Source organism: Neolamprologus multifasciatus, chromosome 3 (genome assembly GCF_963576455.1).
Source record: "Neolamprologus multifasciatus chromosome 3, fNeoMul1.2, whole genome shotgun sequence".
Lineage (NCBI taxonomy): Eukaryota > Metazoa > Chordata > Actinopteri > Cichliformes > Cichlidae > Neolamprologus > Neolamprologus multifasciatus.
In genome coordinates this window covers 9,492,765-9,512,871 of record NC_140441.1, presented here as the reverse complement: position 1 = coordinate 9,512,871, position 20,107 = coordinate 9,492,765, and the positions used below count along the sequence as shown (strand labels likewise).

The 20,107-nt window shown below is 40.0% G+C and overlaps 3 protein-coding genes across 9 annotated transcripts in view; 2 read left to right on the top strand and 1 right to left on the bottom strand.

Annotated features, from left to right (window-relative positions):
• Positions 1–16,595, top strand: part of LOC146521491 (hepatitis A virus cellular receptor 2-like) — a 248,697-nt gene extending 232,102 nt beyond the window's left edge. For 3 of the 4 annotated variants that reach the window (XM_085155217.1, XM_085155218.1, XM_085155216.1), the window contains exon 3: positions 16,372–16,595. In XM_085155217.1, coding sequence (XP_085011343.1) covers positions 16,372–16,595 — 224 coding nt within the window. The remainder of the gene's footprint in view (positions 1–16,371) is intronic. The other variant, XR_014873349.1, reaches the window with a different exon arrangement.
• The window catches only part of LOC146521490 (ICOS ligand-like), a 230,323-nt gene that overhangs the window by 196,553 nt on the left and 13,663 nt on the right, over positions 1–20,107 (bottom strand). The window contains exons 2-5 of one of the 4 annotated variants that reach the window (XM_085155246.1): positions 19,486–19,542; positions 18,633–18,713; positions 17,189–17,545; positions 14,093–16,950 (exon numbers count right to left, since the gene is read on the bottom strand). The exons of 1 other annotated variant lie outside the window; for it this stretch is intronic. In XM_085155246.1, the coding sequence (XP_085011372.1) occupies positions 16,775–16,950; positions 17,189–17,545; positions 18,633–18,702 (603 nt within the window). In that variant the 5' untranslated portion in view covers positions 18,703–18,713; positions 19,486–19,542 and the 3' untranslated portion in view covers positions 14,093–16,774. Of the gene's footprint in view, positions 1–14,092; positions 16,951–17,188; positions 17,546–18,632; positions 18,714–19,485; positions 19,543–20,107 lie in introns of those variants that run through there. 2 more of the 4 variants (XM_085155247.1, XM_085155244.1) reach the window with 2 other exon arrangements.
• On the top strand, positions 220–8,884 carry LOC146521492 (uncharacterized). Its single transcript, XM_085154987.1, has 2 exons — positions 220–329; positions 6,620–8,884. Exon 2 carries the CDS (start codon positions 6,622–6,624, stop codon positions 8,254–8,256), a length of 1,635 nt encoding a protein of 544 aa, XP_085011113.1. The 5' UTR covers positions 220–329; positions 6,620–6,621; the 3' UTR covers positions 8,257–8,884.

The window sequence follows — 20,107 nt, the reverse complement described above, 5'->3', positions numbered from 1 at the left end:
AGAGTCACCAATGCACCTGCACATCTTTAGAGTTGGAGGGGGACAAGAGAATCCACACAAAGACAACATGCAAAGGTATCAGCCCTCCCTCACCTGGACTCCAAAGGTGAAACTCTCTGATGTTCCTGCAAAGTAAATATGGATGAATATCGTAGCAGAGGTGTGGCTTTCCAGGGTCTTATAAAAATGTCTGCTTCTCTCTGACACACACGAGCATCCAGACCGCCGCCTCGGACTCCATCATCACATCCAGAAAACAACGATCCAATCTGACAGCTCCTCTCTCTGAACCCAGCGTCAGGATCTTCACCTGTCCAAACCTCATTCAGGTCTGCATTTTCTGTTCAAAACAATTTCCAAAATTTACTTTACAAAATTGAAATGTGCCTTTTTGAGTAGAAAAGGTCAGCATAAGCATAAAGGACTGAGAGTAGTGGATGCTAAAGATTACTCTAATGAGGTCACTGTAGCTCAGGAAATATAGCAGTTCATCCACTAATCAGAAATGTTGTGTTTTCAGATGCTAGTTTTAAAAATTAAAACTTCTCAGTCTTTTCCTTTTTTTAGATTTCACTATTTTGAAAATTTGTTGACTGCATCCTATCTATTAAAAATAGACAATGAACATGAATAGCTTTATTCAACCAGCTGTGATAAATTAATACATATTTCTAAACATGGACAGACAGCAAAAGTTATTTTTATGTCTGATCCTTATTCATTTTATTTATTTCTAAGTTCATTTTATTTTATTTTTTGAGGGGAAATAGATGATTTTATGCCTAATTCAGAACAGCAGTAGGCTTATAATGGCATACGCAGCTGTAGCAGGCAGGAGGTGGACCCAAATGCAGAACTCAAACACAAAAGAGGAACTTAAGGCAGCAGCTTTATTGCTGTGAAAATTTTTACAAAACATAAGCTCACAAAAATCAAACCAAACCTAGAAAAATGGAAACTAGAAACAAAAACACTGAGAAATGAAAACTCAAACACCAGGAAACTAGAAATGAGGTGCTAACACTTGAAACTAAAAAGGCAGCGAGACTTATACACGTGAGAAGGTACGATGAGGAAAACACTGGGCTTAAATATACAAGGAGTAATGAGCAGGGCTGTGCAGAGAGGTTTAAAGGGGCGGGTGCTCAAAGTTAAACAGGGGCACATTGAACCAGGCTGAATAACAACAACACACATTCATCAAGAATCTAATATGGGAAGGGCAGGGCTGTGTTGATCTGAGACTGTAGACATTAAAAAGTCCATAGGAGAGATGGTAGCTGATTAAACAAGTGGCATGAGATAATAACAAAATGCAAAGATTGGTGACAGCGCTTGGAACCATAAGGACACAAAAAACTGTGAGAAATAATTTAGGCTCTGCCTGTGAATCACTCTTTGCTTCTCTTCTTCCTTCCATCCCATCATTTCATATATCACTCTCCACTTGCTGTCTATCTGAGAACAAGGCACAACTTGCTATTGCATTAAACTATAATTTAATTATCCACACCTAACAACTCTTGCACTTAATCTATAATAAAATGATGACAGAAAAATGTTATAGCACTGCCTTTAGTAGCCTCACACAGCTCCTACTGTTTCCTCCTCATGTCCTTACCAGCCATGTCTGGACAATGTTATATCATGAGTAATATTTTTTTTTAAAAATCCATCTAAATAAAACACACATGCACGCACACACAGTGACATTTTAGACCCTCCTCAGAATACTGTATATACTATGGGCATCACGGTGCTGATCCAGAATCCTTACATTATTATTTATTACTAGAGCTACAATAATAAAGCAATGAGGAGGGGGAAGTAATAAATATGAAATAATGTCATTATGATGATTCCATTTGTTTCACTATCCACTCTGTGCAGGGGCAAAGCTTATTACATTTTAAACTGTAGAGATACAATAATTTTACTGCTGTAAAATCCAAATTTTGTCTTATTTAAAATATAAATCTAATATAATCTGTTTCTTAATGTATGTTCTTTAAAATACAGCGTGTGTTTTTTAATATATTATAATTATAATAATGCATAATTATGTGGACATGCATATTAGACCGTTTTTTAGTGAAATATAATCCCTCCAGAAAGGCAGGAAAAGCCCGGAAACTTACTTTAAAACTAAATATGTTCCCTAAAACGGTGACAGAGCTACAGACCCATGACAGCCTTACACAGGTAGCCAGCAGCTATGACCAGCACTACTTGTGCAGTTAATAAAAGGACAGGTAATGTTTGTCAGCTTACCAACGTGTACATAATAAGCTAATACTCCTGTGTGCTATAGACTACAGTGTACACTGTACACCTACTTACTGGTTTTGTTGCATCAGTCTGTGTCTCTGAGTTAATTTGTGTTTCTCCTACAGCTCCGGACCACTAAAAATGCGCGTGCTCTTCGTGAGCTCGTTCCCGGCTCGTAACCAGCGCGTTCTGCCGTCAAGGGCGATCATTGGTTGAATGTGATCATGTGACTGATGCAAGCCAGATCCTTTTATTTAGCAAAACTGTGATTAATAGTTAAATATTATTGTTGAGGGGAACAGACAGGACTCCGCACGCACACACACATAAAAAAAATGATAATAATTTTTTTTAAAGTTGCCTCAACAAAAGGGCATCGTGCCCTTTTGTTGACCAAAACATCATACTTTTTAAATTACATCAGGAAAGGGGCGGGTGCTCAAGCCCCTCTAGCCCCCCCTCTGCACGTGCCTGGTAATGAGGGAATAGGAAACACGAGGGAAACACGGATCAATTAGACCAGCCCTTCCCAAAGTGTGGGGCCCGCCCCCTAGGGGGAGGTGCAGAGCCATTGCAGGGGGGGCGCGGTATGAAAAAGGGAGGGGGGTGGACAAAACGCTTGGACACTGTTATCACGGGGCGCCCACAGAAACGCAAAGCAGGAGATGAAGCATAGCTGAATATGTTTCCAAACCAACTTCATTCTAAGCCAAAGACTAGAAAATATGGTGAAGCAGATCTTCCCTTTGGTTTCACCTGCACAAGTGCCGAGGTAGGTCTGCCCTGCAGAATTGGTTTTCCCTTCGTCGGGAGCAGCGCTGCGCTGTTCAAATCATGGACAAACAGGATCCACATTCTTGATTTTTAGTTCACAAACACTTCTTGTAATGACTAACTACTCCTGACATTTTGGAGATGTTAGCTCTTTATACAGTAAAGTTACAGCGGGATACAAATAACATCAGGCTGATCCTGCCACGATTTGTTCCCTCGGTTCAATTCACAGACTAACAGTATCCCACAGTTGTTTATGTTTTTGAACCCATTTTGCACAGAGAGGCATTTTTTGAAAAATGTATTGATAGCAATGTTGAACATTATTACACAGGAAAAAAAACAACTACATGTAAAATAATTACACCGTGACGTCTCTGCCTTTGTAAATGGAGGGACAGTAACTGCGTGTGTATATGTAATTCTCTGTAATTCTATTAATTCTCAAACACGTACCCTAAAGCAGATGACTCGTAATCTGGAGAGGAAATGGCGTGTCACAAATTTAGAGGATCATCATTTAGCCTGGAGAAATAGTTTGTTGCTTTATAAGAAAGCCCTCTGCAAAGCCAGAACAGCTTACTACTCATCACTGATTGAAGAAAATAAGAACAACCCCAGGTTTCTCTTCAGCACTGTAGCCAGGCTGACAAAAAGTCAGAGCTCTGTTGAGCCAACCATCCCTTTAACGTTAACTAGTGATGACTTCATGAACTTCTTCACAAATAAAATTTTTATCATTAGAGAAAAAATTACCAATAATCATCCCACAGATGTAATATTATCTACAGCTACTCTTAGTTCCATTGATGTTAAGTTAGACTCTTTTTTTCCAATCGATCTTTCTGAGTTAACTTCAATAATTACTTCCTCCAAACCATCAACGTGTCTTTTAGACCCCATTCCTACAAAACTGCTCAAAGAAGTCCTGCCATTGATTAATTCTTCGATCTTATATATGATCAACCTATCTCTAATAATCGGCTATGTACCACAGGCCTTCAAGGTGGCTGCAGTTAAACCTTTACTCAAAAAGCCATCTCTAGACCCAGCAGTCTTAGCTAATTATAGGCCAATCTCCAACCTTCCTTTCATATCAAAAATCCTTGAAAGAGTAGTTGTCAAACAGCTAACAGATCATCTGCAGAGGAATGGTTTATTTGAAGAGTTTCAGTCAGGTTTCAGAGTTCATCACAGCACAGAAACAGCTTTATTGAAGGTTACAAATGATCTTCTTATGGCCTCTGACAGTGGACTCATCTCTGTGCTTGTCCTTCTTGACCTTAGTGCAGCATTTGATACTGTTGACCATAATATTCTATTAGAGCGATTAGAACATGCTGTAGGTATTACAGGTATTGCACTGCAGTGGTTTGTATCATATCTATCTAATAGACTCCAATTTGTGCATGTAAATGGAGAGTCCTCTTCACACACTGAGGTTAATTATGGAGTTCCACAGGGTTTGGTGCTAGGACCAATTCTGTTTACATTATACATGCTTCCCCTAGGCAGCATCATTAGAAGACATAGCATACATTTTCACTGCTATGCAGATGACACCCAGCTCTATCTGTCCATGAAGCCAGATAACACACACCAATTAGTTAAACTGCAGGAATGTCTTAAAGACATAAAGACTTGGATGGCCACTAACTTTCTGCTTCTTAACTCAGATAAAACTGAGGTCATTGTACTCGGCGCTGAAAAGCTTAGAAATATGGTATCTAACCAGATTCTTACTCTGGATGGCATTACCTTGGCCTCCAGTAACACTGTGAGGAACCTTGGAGTCATTTTTGACCAGGATATGTCCTTCAACGCACATATTAAACAAATATGTAAGACTGCGTTCTTCCATTTGCGCAACATCTCTAAAATTAGAAATATCCTGTCTCAGAGTGACGCTGAAAAACTAGTTCATGCATTTATTACTTCCAGGCTAGACTACTGCAATTCATTATTATCAGGATGTCCAAAAAACTCACTGAAAAGCCTTCAGTTAATCCAAAATGCTGCAGCAAGAGTACTGACAGGGACTAGAAGGAGAGAGCATATTTCTCCTGTTTTGGCTTCCCTTCATTGGCTTCCTGTTAAATCCAGAATTGAATTCAAAATCCTGCTCCTCACATACAAGGTCTTAAATAATCAGGCCCCATCTTATCTTAATGACCTTGTAGTACCATATCACCCTATTAGAGCACTTCGCTCCCGCTCTGCAGGCCTACTTGTTGTTCCTAGAGTATTTAAAAGTAGAATGGGAGGGAGAGCCTTCAGTTTTCAGGCCCCTCTTCTGTGGAACCAGCTTCCAGTTTGGATTCAGGAGACAGACACTATCTCTACTTTTAAGATTAGGCTTAAAACCTTCCTTTTTGCTAAAGCATATAGTTAGGGCTGGACCAGGTGACCCTGAATCCTCCCTTAGTTATGCTGCAATAGATGTAGGCTGCCGGGGGATTCCCATGATGCATTGAGTTTTTCCTTTCCAGTCACCTTTCTCACTCACTATGTATTAACAGACCTCTCTGTATTGAATCGTATCTGTTATTAATCTCTGTCTCTCTTCCACAGCATGTCTTTATCCTGTCTTCCTTCTCTCACCCCAACCGGTCGCAGCAGATGGCCGCCCCTCCCTGAGCCTGGTTCTGCCGGAGGTTTCTTCCTGTTAAAAGGGAGTTTTTCCTTCCCACTGTCGCCAAAGTGCTTGCTCATAGGGGGTCATATGATTGTTGGGCTTTTCTCTGTATCTATGAAGCGCCTTGAGGCGACATTTGTTGTGATTTGGCGCTATATAAATAAAATTGAATTGAATTGAATTGTATATGTAAGCGTGTAAAACGTGAGGATAGTCAGATAAACAGTAACAGTATTTTGTCTCTATCTGCCATTCTGCAATTCATCTCATGTAAACAATAACGTGCATGATGTGAAAAAAAGGCACATACCTTTGACGTTGCATGACGAACTCTGTATTCCTCATCCACACATAAACGCAAAAAAGGGTTTTAAAAAACCGTGTGGACGAAACAGCTGCGTTTTCAAAAATACCCGTGTAGGTGCGGACGTAGCATAAAAGAGTTAGTAGTTTATTTTATTACTACCTGTAATTTATTGCAGGTTACTTGTATTTGCTTAATTATTTACTAAATGTTTGAGGTGTGAAATAAACCGCAATGGAGCTTGTCTTTTACAACCGTAGAACACAAACTCAGAAAGGCTCCAGCTGACAAAGACATCTGATCTCAGCCCAAATACTGCATTTCTTGTTTCTTTCTACAGTAACACATTCCTGTCAAACACTGCCACCTAATGGTGAAAATGTAAATACAAATTTAGCTCATTCTGAAAATAGATAGCTCCCTTAAAAAGCAGTACATAACAAGTTTAACAGCAATGTAGACAAAGTAGATTCCAGACTATAGCAGACTTTGATCAGACTTTAATGTTAGTACTTTAATCTTGAGTGCATGGAGGGTCATTTCAATTAAGAGCCTGACTGTTTTATGTTAAGATAATAAAAGCTCTAATAAATGACTATATTTAAAAAGTATGATGTTTTGGTCTTGTGTATTTTCAGACATGGCATCTGTTGGTCCGCTGCTCCTGCTGATGATGTCAGCCTTTTTCATCATCTCCAGTGTGACCACGTCTCCGTCTGCTGACCAAAGCAAACATGAGAAAGCCCTTCTGGAGAAACTAAAACAAGGCAAAGAAAAACTTAAAAGTGCACTAAAAAATAAGGAGAACCTCAAAAATATTGGTGGACTTTTACTAACTTTAATCACAGGCATTGGGAATGCGGTAAAAAACACTAGTCATGATATTCTTAAATCTGCTACGTCTGTGGCTAATATTGTGCCAGTGGTAGGTACTGTATTTTCCTTACTAATGACAATAGCGATACTGATAGACGAACATGTTAATGACAAATCATTACTGAAAGATATCAAGGAAGAATTTGAAAAAATCGATCTTAAGCTTGAGAAGCATCATCAGGAACTAAAGTGGGACATCTGGGCAGCTACAACTTATTCTAAGCCAGAGTTGAAAATTAAGACTGCCTGGATTAAATACAAAACACTACTGGGCAGTCTCGCTGGGGCTAAAGATCAGGATGAAAGGAAAAGACATGAAAAAAGCTTTATAGAAGCCTACTCAAAATATGAGAAAGCTCCTCTGGAAATGGGACAGTTGCTGAAAAAAACAGGAAAGAGCTTCATTAATAACCTCGGGGATGAACTGGCTGAACATGTTAAATGTCACGAGAAGGAAATCATAGAATATACTTATCTCATTCTTACACTTATCTTCAAGGGCAACACGATGAATCAATTCTACTACAGACTGAACAACATACAGTCTGAAGCGAGAGATGATGAGATGAAGAAGAATGTATATGAAGCAATGACAGCAATGTTTGAAATCCAAAAACATTGCATTGATAGCAGTATGACTTATGTTACACAGGACGTGAAACCACTTATTGATAAATCTAAGAAACGCGATGATTTGGCAAAGGAAGTCTGGAGTTTTCTGCAGAAGACATATGACAGGTATGACTGGATGGTTGTTGGATTTATAACCAAAAAATCCAGCCATAAAACAGTTAAAACCCTGAACAAACACGTGCTGACAGGATTCCAGAATGTGTCAACAGAGCGCATTACTGTGGCCATATCCAGACAGGTGAAAGGGACTCAAAGCAAAGTACAGGAGGTCAGCAAAGCCATTGAGAAGTGTATTAATAAGAAGGTTTTGTGTTATAAGGTGGCAGAGACACTCAGCACATGTGGGGAAAAGGTGGCAGGAATTCCAATGTCTCAGACTTACACAGCAGTCCACGCCTATACTAGAAAAGCTCACCAAAGCATCAAGGCAAAGGAAGCTAACCCTAAAGCTAAAGTTGAAGACCAAGCTGATGATGAAGATGAAGTCAATGCTGCTCCTGAAAACCCTTCAGATCAGACGCCTTACATTTACACAGGGGAGTGTGAGAAATATCCAGTTGTGAAGCATGGAAAGTTTGTTGTTCTGATCAAAAGTGACAAAGAAATGATGGAAAAAGATCCGTGTGCCAATCAGGACTGTGGGGAAAGAGAAAGCAGAGGAAAATGTGTGAAAATGAAAGACCTGTTCCTTGGAATTTGCCAGTGTAATTATCCATACTATGGGCTTCACTGTGAGAATGACATAAATGATTATGCCATAGATTAGAGAAAGAAGCAGGGACACAGAAAAATAAACCAACAGTGACAGACAAGAGGCGAAACAAGAACTGAAACAGCAGAACAGACTTCATGAAGTGACATGAGCTTCTTCTCTAAAATGACACTGAAACATTCGGTAAATCATCTTTTTCCTCAGACTCAAAGTATCTAAGAAACCAAAACCACATTTTTGAATGCGACTAACACTTTAATCCACTGCTCCATTCCCAGTGCCTCAATCTGTTTGGATCACATGTTTGTGGCTGATGTGCTCAACGTCACTAAGACTAAAGCTGATTTCATGTAAACACGGGCGGTTAGAAAAACACCAGAGTGGGCTCTGATTGGTTTGAACCTCCTCTGAACATTGTTCCCTTCAAACAATCAAAGTCAGTGTCCGAGCTCACGTTCACTTCATGAGATTTTCTGCTGGTCATGTTTCTTTGAGCAGCAGCTGATGATGTGTGAACCTCTGAACAACAGTGAAGCATTTCTCAGAGTCCAAATCTGTGTGTTAAACTCACATGAATGAAATTAAGATAAAGTTTGTGTTCATCTGCCAAACTGAAAGACATCATACAGCAATCTGAGAACCAATGAAATGTGTCTGCCCTGAATAAAGCTTCTGTTTCACTGTCATACTTGTGTCTCTGATTTGAATACTCACCTTATATCCTGTCAGTGTGTCGTATCACTCATTCTAATGCACACTTTTAACGTAGTCCCTCCTGACTAGGGGAGTGGAAATTTCAAAGGAAATCCAAATTTTTATTTTGAGTGAAGTGACCCTTAAAAGTTCAGTTCACCTATATCAGCTGTAGGTTACAGCTTAAAACACTTCAAAAACGTCAACATTCTGTTGACGCGGTGCTTTGTGAGCAAAGTTGCAGCCAACTCATTTTAACAATGGAGGCGGAGTAACACAGCATCAGTGCAGGTCTAACTGTCCAGCTAGACGCTGACGGAGGCTGGGTGGGGTCTTTCCTTGACTCCACATTCACAACATTAGGTGTTCGTGTGCCCTGACTGCCCAGGAGGGTAGTGACAATACACCATCAAGCTTTTAGATGGACGTGTTTTCTGTCCACTACACTGTAAGTCAGTGCTTTCAAAAAGTTCCCTTTTCATTGGAATATACGTACAGATTTTCAACATCCTAATATCCTAACTATTAAAAAGAGTAAAACACTGACACTAATAAAAACTAAACTAAAACAAGAAAACCCAGTCTAGAAAGTGATGAAAAATACAGTAAAAGGTCAAATCTAAACAAAATTAAAATAAATCAAAAATATTAAACTAAAACTAGAAAGCGAAAATTTCAGAAGAAATTTTAAGTGTGCCTATGCCGCCGCTAATCAGTGTAGTTTGCCATTCAAACGGCTACAGAGAGCAAAACTCAGCAGAGCAGCCATTCTCCACCATGAACTATGGTAAAAACAAACACCGCTCGCGCCTCACAGATGACAGCTTACAGTTTTGTGTAAAGATGAGGTGACTTCGTACAGCCCCGATTTGCAGACGCTGTGCGCAGAGGTTCATGTGCAGACCCGACAATGTTTGCATGAACACGCTTTGAAGCATTACGTTATGCACCACTTTTCACACATAGTTGCTGTACCCACACAGCCGGCTGTAGCTTTTCATCTCACAGCCCGACACATACAAAAAAAAAAAAAAACAGCCGAGAGAGCACAGACTTTACGCCTGAGAGGCGTGATTGCAGATGCCGCTCAGGTGGGTCCACCTCCCCTGCAGCGGCACTGCAGACCACGCCCCGCCACACACATCAAACACGTAAAATAAATATTTATGCACTTTTACATTCACTTTTTGTTTTTTGTTATTTTCACACAGTGTTCTGAATGATTAACAATGGTCTACAGCCAATCTTGTGTATTGTTATACAAACTTTGGTTGTAAGATTCAGATAACTATTTAATAAAAGATAAATATTTTATATGAGAGTAAGAAAGAAAAGTATTTCTTTGTGCCCTTTCCCTGTTAATGCCCTACCTGGCCCCCTGGCAAAAGCTTTGCTAGATCCGCCCCTGCACAGTTACCAGCTGTCAGCTACACAGAAAAGGATATTAGTGTTATTTGTCTCTCAGAAAAAGTTCATAACGTCCCTTCAACTCATTCATGTCACCTAAAAGGTAAACCTGTTTCCCCATCACTAGTTCAGCTCTGATGATTCAGTAAGGACATCTCCTGGTTTGGACCAGCCCTTTTTTTCAGCTGTGTCTCCAGCAAACATCAGCTGATACTAGAAATTAAAATCAAAGGAATTCTAACAACAGCTGATCAAACTTAAACGTGCTGCTGTCGTTTAGCGCGATAAACAAACAAGAGAGAAAAGCCGATCATTGATCACTTTCGTGATTGAAGTTTCAACAGGCGAGAAAATGACAGGGGAGGCTGTCATAAAGTTCAACATCAGTAACTTAGTACGCACACAGCTGTATAGAAACTCCGTCGTGCTAGCTAGCACGCAGTACGAGGTATTGTGAGTGGTTGTAAAAAGTCAGCACAACGAAAATAAACTACACCTAAACTCGGTTTATATCTGACCCAAATAGAGTGCAGTTCATAACTTCTTACCTGAAATTCAGTTCACCTCACGCTTAGCCACCACCGGTCGATCGGCGGCCACCTCGCCGCCTCGTATGTCTCTTTCCCCGCATGCCCTTTCTGTCATACACCGGTGGCTAGCTGCCCTCTGTTGTAGCTCCGCGTTAGCCACCACCAAACAATTCAGTTATTTTTTCCACATTGACCAGCATCTACACAACCACCTTTCACTGTTTATACCGTTACTAAAATTAATAAATGAATCATCCGCCCATATAAACGAAAAATAAGTCCAGCTGAGACAAAGACTATTTGTGAGCGATCGGGGGTGAAACGAGTGTAAGCCGCCTTCACTGAAAGCCAAGCCCGGGTGCTTTTGAGCGAAGCGGCGCTAGCGGCGCTAGCTAGCTAGCTGGCAGATATTTGAAGTTTACACAGCTACATTCTCGCCTGAAAATATCTTAAAAGTTTATTTTGTGACCTAGAAACACGAATAAGAGGAATATAAAAACGAGATGGCAGCCGCCATTGTTTGACTCGGTAGAAGCATGCTATGAATTGTGGGATATGGAGTTTTCCACCACCACCAATCTTTCGCTTACCGTAAGTATTCAATGGTTCGCGCAACCTTTAAACTTCCAATGGCTCCTGAAAGCAGCGACGCTGTGCACGCCGTTGATATTGTCAATCCAAATAAGGGTAGACAGGCCGTACTACTCCCAGCATACCACTAGAAAGAGCCAACACACCACAAATGAAGTCTGTTACTATGGCGCCAAAAGATTAATCTTTCCCAATTTGCACTAAAATCTAAATATTTAAAAAACTATAAAAGTCATAAACACCAAAAGTCATAGCGTACTAGTCCAGATCCAGCCACACAAAATGATATAACATATGTGACCCTTGTCTCAAAACTGTGCGACAGATAAGCGCGGGAATATTTGCACTAAAATATTAATATTTAAAAAAACTATAAAAGTCATAAACACCAAAAGTCATAGCACACCATTCCAGCCGCACAAAATGATATAACATATGTGAACCTTGTCTCAAAACTGTGGGGAGAGTTACGCATCAAAATTTTAGGCGGAAGATTGAGAATAAGAATAATAAATCCGACGAATAGTAATAAGTGTGCCTCTTGGCATAGGCACACTTAATAACAGTTTAGCTGGTTTTATGTCTACAGCAGATTTACTGATCTTTGAATATAATTCAGAAACACTTGACCCCTGTTTTAATCCAGGCGCTCAATGTGGACATTGTGGGTGACTATAAATACCTCAGAGTACACATTGACAATAAACTGGACTGGGCTAAAAACACCACAGCACTTTACAGGAAGGGCCAGAGTCGCCTCTATCTTTTGAGGCGACTGAGGTCCTTAAACATCTGCCGGACAATGCTCAGGATTTTCTACGAGTCTGTTGTGGCCAGTGTGATCCTCTATGCTGTTGCATGCTAGGGGAGCAGATTTAGGGTTGCTGATGCCAAACTGATCCGCAAGGCCAGTAATGTTGTGGGGATGGAGATGGACTCTCTTAAGGTGGTGTCAGAGAGGAGGATGTTGTCCAAGATAAAGAGGTTTAGTGTCTAGACCGGCTGGGGCGAGTGGAGGAATGGTGGCGTGAGAGAGCAGCTTATGTTTTCCATCCTGGATCTCAGGATCAGTTTTTATTGTCCTTGTGCAGCTGCAGTGCAGTGGTTTTGTTTCTGTATTCTGAGGACTGATTCCATCTAGTGGACATCTGAAGATACTACACAGGTTAGTGTGTATGAAGTTCATGGGTCATGTGACTCTTCTCCCACAGAACATGATGCTATGAGTGCCACCAATCTCAGAGATGTAATCAGACAGTGACTAAAAAGTAACTATAGGCTCAAATTGTGGTCATAAATAATTTGTATTTGTAAATCAGTTTTGTATGTGTAAAAAGAATTTGTGTGTGCGTAAAAAAAGATTTGTGTGAAACTCTGCACTCAAGTTTCAGGTAGTGTACAAGTACGAATTTTGACCCTATTTTTCTTCATTTCATCTGATTGGTCAATGTCATGTCAATCACAAATTTAACAATCCAATCAGAGAACAGATGGGTTTGGCTATTGGAGGGGTGTAAAAACTTTTTTAGTCTAACAACACCAGGCTCCTTCTTCCTTCAAGGACTATGTTCAGGTGTGAGCACTACAGAAGTAATCAGTGACTAATTACTGATTACTTCCCCCAAAAAATAATCCAGTTACTTTATTGATTACTGATTTTCAAAAGTAATTAATTACAGAAACATGTACAAATATGTACTGTACAGCTTTAAATAGAAATAAGTCCTGTTTCTCATCCATCAGTCATAAAATCATTGAACAATCCACACTGGTGTCTATATCACAGCCAAATGTGGGCCAAGAAAAATGTATGTATGGACTGGATGGGTTGTTACTGACATCTGGTGAAAAGTCAGAAGAACTTTTATAAATATATTCACTTAGAAAATTTGTAACACGTTTAATTCTTATTTTACCGGCTGTACATAACCAACATATTTTACCTCACAGCAACACTCTGTGCTATCAGAACAGTTCCTCGCAATGGTTATGATTAGTATTATAATCATTAATAATATATATTCTTTATACTGAGGAGATGATCGTTATTCTCTCACTGATAAATTCAAAAACTGGCGTAAAAGCAGCAAGAAATGCGCAGGAGGAGTCAACAGTGCTGATCAGACCAATCTGTCAATCTGCTGTCAACTCGATGTGTTGTTACATCAGGTTACATGTAAGGTCACAGCGTAGATTTCCCACTGAAGCATAAACTGGGAATGAGAAGTGAACCATCTTAATATTGCAGTAAAACCAGGGTTAACCCTGAAGTTACCTGGATGAGACTAAATCCTGGTTCACAGTGCAGACCTCTGATCACTGATGATGGAGGAGAAGAAAAACAAATCAGGCTGAATGTAAAACATTTGCTCTGTAGGACTGAGGTCTTTGTTATCACCACTGGGTGATGGCACTGGTGCCTCACAGCAACAAGGTCCTGGGCTTGAATCCAGCATGAATTTTACACAAAACACAACATGTTTGTCATGTAGATATGTTACAGGGCAAGTTTTAAAATTGCGTTTTGTGATTTTTTTTTGCAATGTCTTTGGTGTATAAATGCCTCAAGTCTTAGTATTTCACTTAAAACTTTATTTATAGCACTTCTCACACAGTAAAGAAGACACTCAAAATGATGTACACATTAGAAGCAGAAAACAATACACATACATCACCTTCACTACGCCCTCTCATCACCCCTCCATCCCCACTCCCACACCTAGAGATCAGCACTCACTTAGCATACAGAAACACAGGAGATGAAAAAGAAATGATAAATAACATAACAAGGCTACTAAGGACAGATTAAATATAATAAAAAGTGAAAAAACAAATGGTGCAAAAAAGGAAATAATTCAATTCAATTCAATTCAATTTTATTTATATAGCGCCAAATCACAACAAATGTCGCCTCAAGGCGCTTCATAGATACAGAGAAAAGCCCAACAATCATATGACCCCCTATGAGCAAGCACTTTGGCGACAGTGGGAAGGAAAAACTCCCTTTTAACAGGAAGAAACCTCCGGCAGAACCAGGCTCAGGGAGGGGCGGCCATCTGCTGCGACCGGTTGGGGTGAGAGAAGGAAGACAGGATAAAAGACATGCTGTGGAAGAGAGACAGAGATTAATAACAGATACGATTCAATACAGAGAGGTCTGTTAATACATAGTGAGTGAGAAAGGTGACTGGAAAGGAAAAACTCAATGCATCATGGGAATCCCCCGGCAGCCTACATCTATTGCAGCATAACTAAGGGAGGATTCAGGGTCACCTGGTCCAGCCCTAACTATATGCTTTAGCAAAAAGGAAGGTTTTAAGCCTAATCTTAAAAGTAGAGATAGTGTCTGTCTCCTGAATCCAAACTGGAAGCTGGTTCCACAGAAGAGGGGCCTGAAAACTGAAGGCTCTCCCTCCCATTCTACTTTTAAATACTCTAGGAACAACAAGTAGGCCTGCAGAGCGGGAGCGAAGTGCTCTAATAGGGTGATATGGTACTACAAGGTCATTAAGATAAGATGGGGCCTGATTATTTAAGACCTTGTATGTGAGGAGCAGGATTTTGAATTCAATTCTGGATTTAACAGGAAGCCAATGAAGGGAAGCCAAAACAGGAGAAATATGCTCTCTCCTTCTAGTCCCTGTCAGTACTCTTGCTGCAGCATTTTGGATTAACTGAAGGCTTTTCAGTGAGTTTTTTGGACATCCTGATAATAATGAATTGCAGTAGTCTAGCCTGGAAGTAATAAATGCATGAACTAGTTTTTCAGCGTCACTCTGAGACAGGATATTTCTAATTTTAGAGATGTTGCGCAAATGGAAGAACGCAGTCTTACATATTTGTTTAATATGTGCGTTGAAGGACATATCCTGGTCAAAAATGACTCCAAGGTTCCTCACAGTGTTACTGGAGGCCAAGGTAATGCCATCCAGAGTAAGAATCTGGTTAGATACCATATTTCTAAGCTTTTCAGCGCCGAGTACAATGACCTCAGTTTTATCTGAGTTAAGAAGCAGAAAGTTAGTGGCCATCCAAGTCTTTATGTCTTTAAGACATTCCTGCAGTTTAACTAATTGGTGTGTGTTATCTGGCTTCATGGACAGATAGAGCTGGGTGTCATCTGCATAGCAGTGAAAATGTATGCTATGTCTTCTAATGATGCTGCCTAGGGGAAGCATGTATAATGTAAACAGAATTGGTCCTAGCACTGAACCCTGTGGAACTCCATAATTAACCTCAGTGTGTGAAGAGGACTCTCCATTTACATGCACAAATTGGAGTCTATTAGATAGATATGATACAAACCACTGCAGTGCAATACCTGTAATACCTACAGCATGTTCTAATCGCTCTAATAGAATATTATGGTCAACAGTATCGAATGCTGCACTAAGGTCAAGAAGGACAAGCACAGAGATGAGTCCACTGTCAGAGGCCATAAGAAGATCATTTGTAACCTTCAATAAAGCTGTTTCTGTGCTGTGATGAACTCTGAAATAAATGAATAGTAAATTAAAATAAAGAGACACAAAACCATTAAATGGAAAAAGAAACGTAAAAGATTCTTTTAACATTCTAACATTTTAAAGTTTATCTATGGCTTCTATGGTCAACCAGCTGTTGAAGAATTGGGATGATATGGTCTCTAGTACAAGTAACCTAAACTTATCAGATGGTGTGGAGCTGTTACCATGCTGGGGTAATGAAATGTAAATCAAACATGTTCTGATATTAAACTAAACAAATGAATTCACTTTCAGTCAAACAAGTCAGTCAGAGGGCTCTCCTGCTTGCTGCTCTTCCTCAGCCCCGCTTCCAGTCCCTGAATCAAAATACAAACTAAAGTCTGTCCACTCGTTGTTTAACTTTCTGATTTTTCATCTTTGAGATTGAAAATAAGAAAAAATGAAAGAAATGGGAAAGACAGCTGCTGTGTTTGTGTGTGCAGAGTTTCTACCAGAGCCAAATGTCATCGACTCCTCAATGAAGTCGTCCACCAGTCCAACCACTGGGATCCAGCTGCTGCTCTCTAACTGGTCCACACAGCAGCTCAGACCTGACACATTCACTGTAAACACACTGGTTTATATTCTGTTTGTTCTCCTCATGGAGGAAACCTCATCTATCTATCTTTTTTCAATCAATTTATTTAATTGTACTGATAAATTGTAAACTCTGCTCTGAGAAGCTGGAACAGCAGCAGGAGACTCAGATCAGCTGGAAGCCCTCTGAGACAGTTCAAGGAGGCGAATCCTGAATCCTGACTCTGTTTTGTCTGTTGGACTGATGTCAATGTTTTGCACCAAACAAAAACAACATTTAAAAACTTGTGAAATTCATATTTTAACATTTCAAACAGGCTGCTGTTCAGCCTGGTATGAACCCTGACTCTGTGGTTTAAGTTTCCTGTAGATTAAAAAAACACCAACAACAACAACAGCAACAATAACGCCAACTGGAAAACCAACTTTCAGTCCAAAAGATCCATCCTCCTTCCCTCCATCCTCTGTGTGTCCTCCTGTCTGACCTGCAGGTGAGAAACAGGTGTGAGGTGTCAGCTGTCAGGTAGGTGATGAGTGAAGAACAGAACAGAATCCATTTCCTCTTCAAACTGCTGTCAGACATTATCTACTGCACTCTGATCACATCACTCAGACCAGCTGCTTTCTACAAAGTCTCATCAACAACATCTTTAGAAACAAACATCAACAACCAGGAAGCAGCTTCACCTCTGATCACACACACACTCAACTCTACTCACTCACCTGGAGAAACATTTAAGCTGATGGTGGTGATGGGCTTAGTCTTCAGATGAGCTCTCTTCCTGCGGTTTGCTCCTCTCATGAAGACACGACACTCGTATGTTCCAGTGTCATTAATCGTCACATTGTTCAGAATCAGAGACACGTCTCCATCCTTCATCTTTCTGTCCTGCAGATCCACCCGGTTCTTAAAAGAAGGATGCTGGTTTTCTGGATCAAACCGCTCATCCCGGTATAAGAGGACATAATCTGGGTCCAGATCAGCTCTGCTCCACTCTACAACAACAATGATGTTGTTGTTTGGAGCTCGACATGTCAGAGTGACGTTCTGTCCAGACTCAGCACTGATCGTTTTCTGGTCTGAAAGAGGAAACAACACAGAGCAGAGAGGTTAAAGGTCAAAGTTTAAACTCTTGACTGGTACAGCAGCCAATCAGGAAGATGATCAGAGACCACTGTGCTCTGGTTGATGATGGTTGAACCTCAAACCTGAGCCACAGTTCCCTCACTGCTCTTTTCAAGCAGCAGACTCACTCTGTGTTTACTAATTAGAGCCAAAAATAATTCACTTTAATCACATTTATAAGAGTGTAGGCAGAGAGTTGCTTACCATAACTAAACAAACTGATTAATTACATTTAAGACACGTCCTTAATGCTAATATGTGTCCACTGTTTTCACCTGAGAGGAACTTTATCCACATTAGAGCTGCAAACTTCTGGGAATAACAAATCTGACTCAACAACTAGTGTGTGTCTGCTGGAGCTGTGACTGTGTGGAAAATGATAAATGCACTTACAGTCATTATAAAATGCTGTCATAAACAATAACAACTTAAACAGCACACATTAATACTGTGTTGGCAGCACTTGTCCCTCGTTCAGGTTACACACAGAAGAAACCTGCAGCAGAACTCAGCTCAGCGGCTCAGCGAAGATCAGAGATCAAAGCTCTGATGAAAGCTTTCACCACACTGAGCATCATCTTCGTCATCTTCGTCCAGAGATGGACTCTGAGCTACAGGACTGCAAACACTGATCACTTTAAATGATTGACTCGTTATCTGATTACTATGAAGGTGGACAGCCTCTGACTTATTGTACAAACCTGTCTCTTATTTCTATCATCATCAAGATTATTGGTACTATTTTTGTTACCTTTTGGTCATTCTTTACAATTTTCACATAATATGTGTGTGAGATAAATACGGGAAAAATCTGCTGTGTCATCATCCCATGAAACATCCCTGCTCAGCAACAACTATTCAGTACTTCCCTCTGTCCCTCCTCCTATCAGCAGACCAAAAGTGCTGCTGATACATGTGAACATGGTGTAAATGAGCTTTATAATTATTTTGAATTTAATAATCTAAATTGTATATATATAAAGTGACAATGAAAGCAATTCAATTCCCAGCAGTAGAAACAGTGATACCTGCTGGTCTCACCTGCAAATGCAGCCAGTGAAAAGCAGACGAGCAGAATCCAGCAGAATATCTCAGATTTCCCAGCATCCATCTCAGGTTGTCCTGCAGATCCCAAATTCAGAGTGTTACATATTTTAAAAGAGAAGCTGAGTCGACTGAAAATACACAAGAAGTTTGTGTTACCAAAGCTTCTGATATGATCCACAAACATAAACTAAGATTTACAAATGTGTACGTCCAACAGTGAATAGTGATTATTTACCCTCCAAAATGTTTATGTTCAGCAAATGTGCGAAGGAATTACCTGATATGACAGGATATCACATGTTAGCTGAGAGCACATAACGCTAACAGTAGCAGAAATGTGGGCATCTCTGTGTCTCAGGTGATTTCTTCACACATTTAAGGTTCTGCACATCAGTTAAAAATAGAGTCACATATTTTTAGACATGTGTGCTCACAGGAAGCAAGAAAAATATCAGACTTGTGAAACTGAAAGTAAATTGTGTGTAAATTACGTAAACATTAGTAAAATGGTTTTTGCTTGTGGTCAAATTGCTTTGGATTTTGAAACACAGTGTAGATTGAAACACGCATTTATGAGTCAGAAGTTACACATCTGAGGTAAAGTCTGTAGTGAGTTCAGCACACCCAGAATATCCTATACTTACCCCAACAGAATAAGCAGTCACACAAAGCTCAGTTTGTTAAGTTTACCAGGGTTTACTGAGTAAGTAAAGTTAAAATATATGTTGTGTATTTTATATAAAATCAGCAGCGTGAGAGAAAAAGCTAAACTACAGTATTCTTGATGTCCAATCTGATTAAGTTACCGTGGTGATTTACCCCAGCAGTACAGAGACCCTGAAGTTACCTGGATCAGATGAAATCCTGGTTGGTAGCACAGCCTCAGGACTCACTGCTCCTCCTGCTGGATGGTGATCAGGTGGAGATTGTAAAAAGACGTATTTTAACATGTCAATTAGTGCTGTAATCAGACTGCCTTTGCAAAGTGAGAACTATGGATCAGATTCTTACAATGAAATAATTTAATGCATGTTGTTCTTTTGTTTGTTTCTTTAAATGGGAAATAATTTGGTTAGCACATAGTTGTTAGCACACAGACACAAATGGCTTCTTAACACACACACACACACTACCAGTAGCGGTCCTAGCCTGTTTGGCGCCCTGGGCGAACACCCCCTCTGGCGCCCCCCCTCCTCACACACACGAAGAGAGAGACAGAGTATGCATTGTATGCAAACGTTGTATGCAAACGGCTACTAAACAGACATCATAATTCGTCATACAATGAGAACAGGACAAATCAACAATTGACACTGACTAATTAATATTATATTATTGTATATATTGTTTGGAGTTTAGTCTGTTACTGTTACTATTTTTACCATTTCTTCTTGGAGGAACTGTGACCCAAATAATTTCCTTAGGGATTAAGAAAGTATTCTGATTCTTAATGTTTTAGGATACATGAC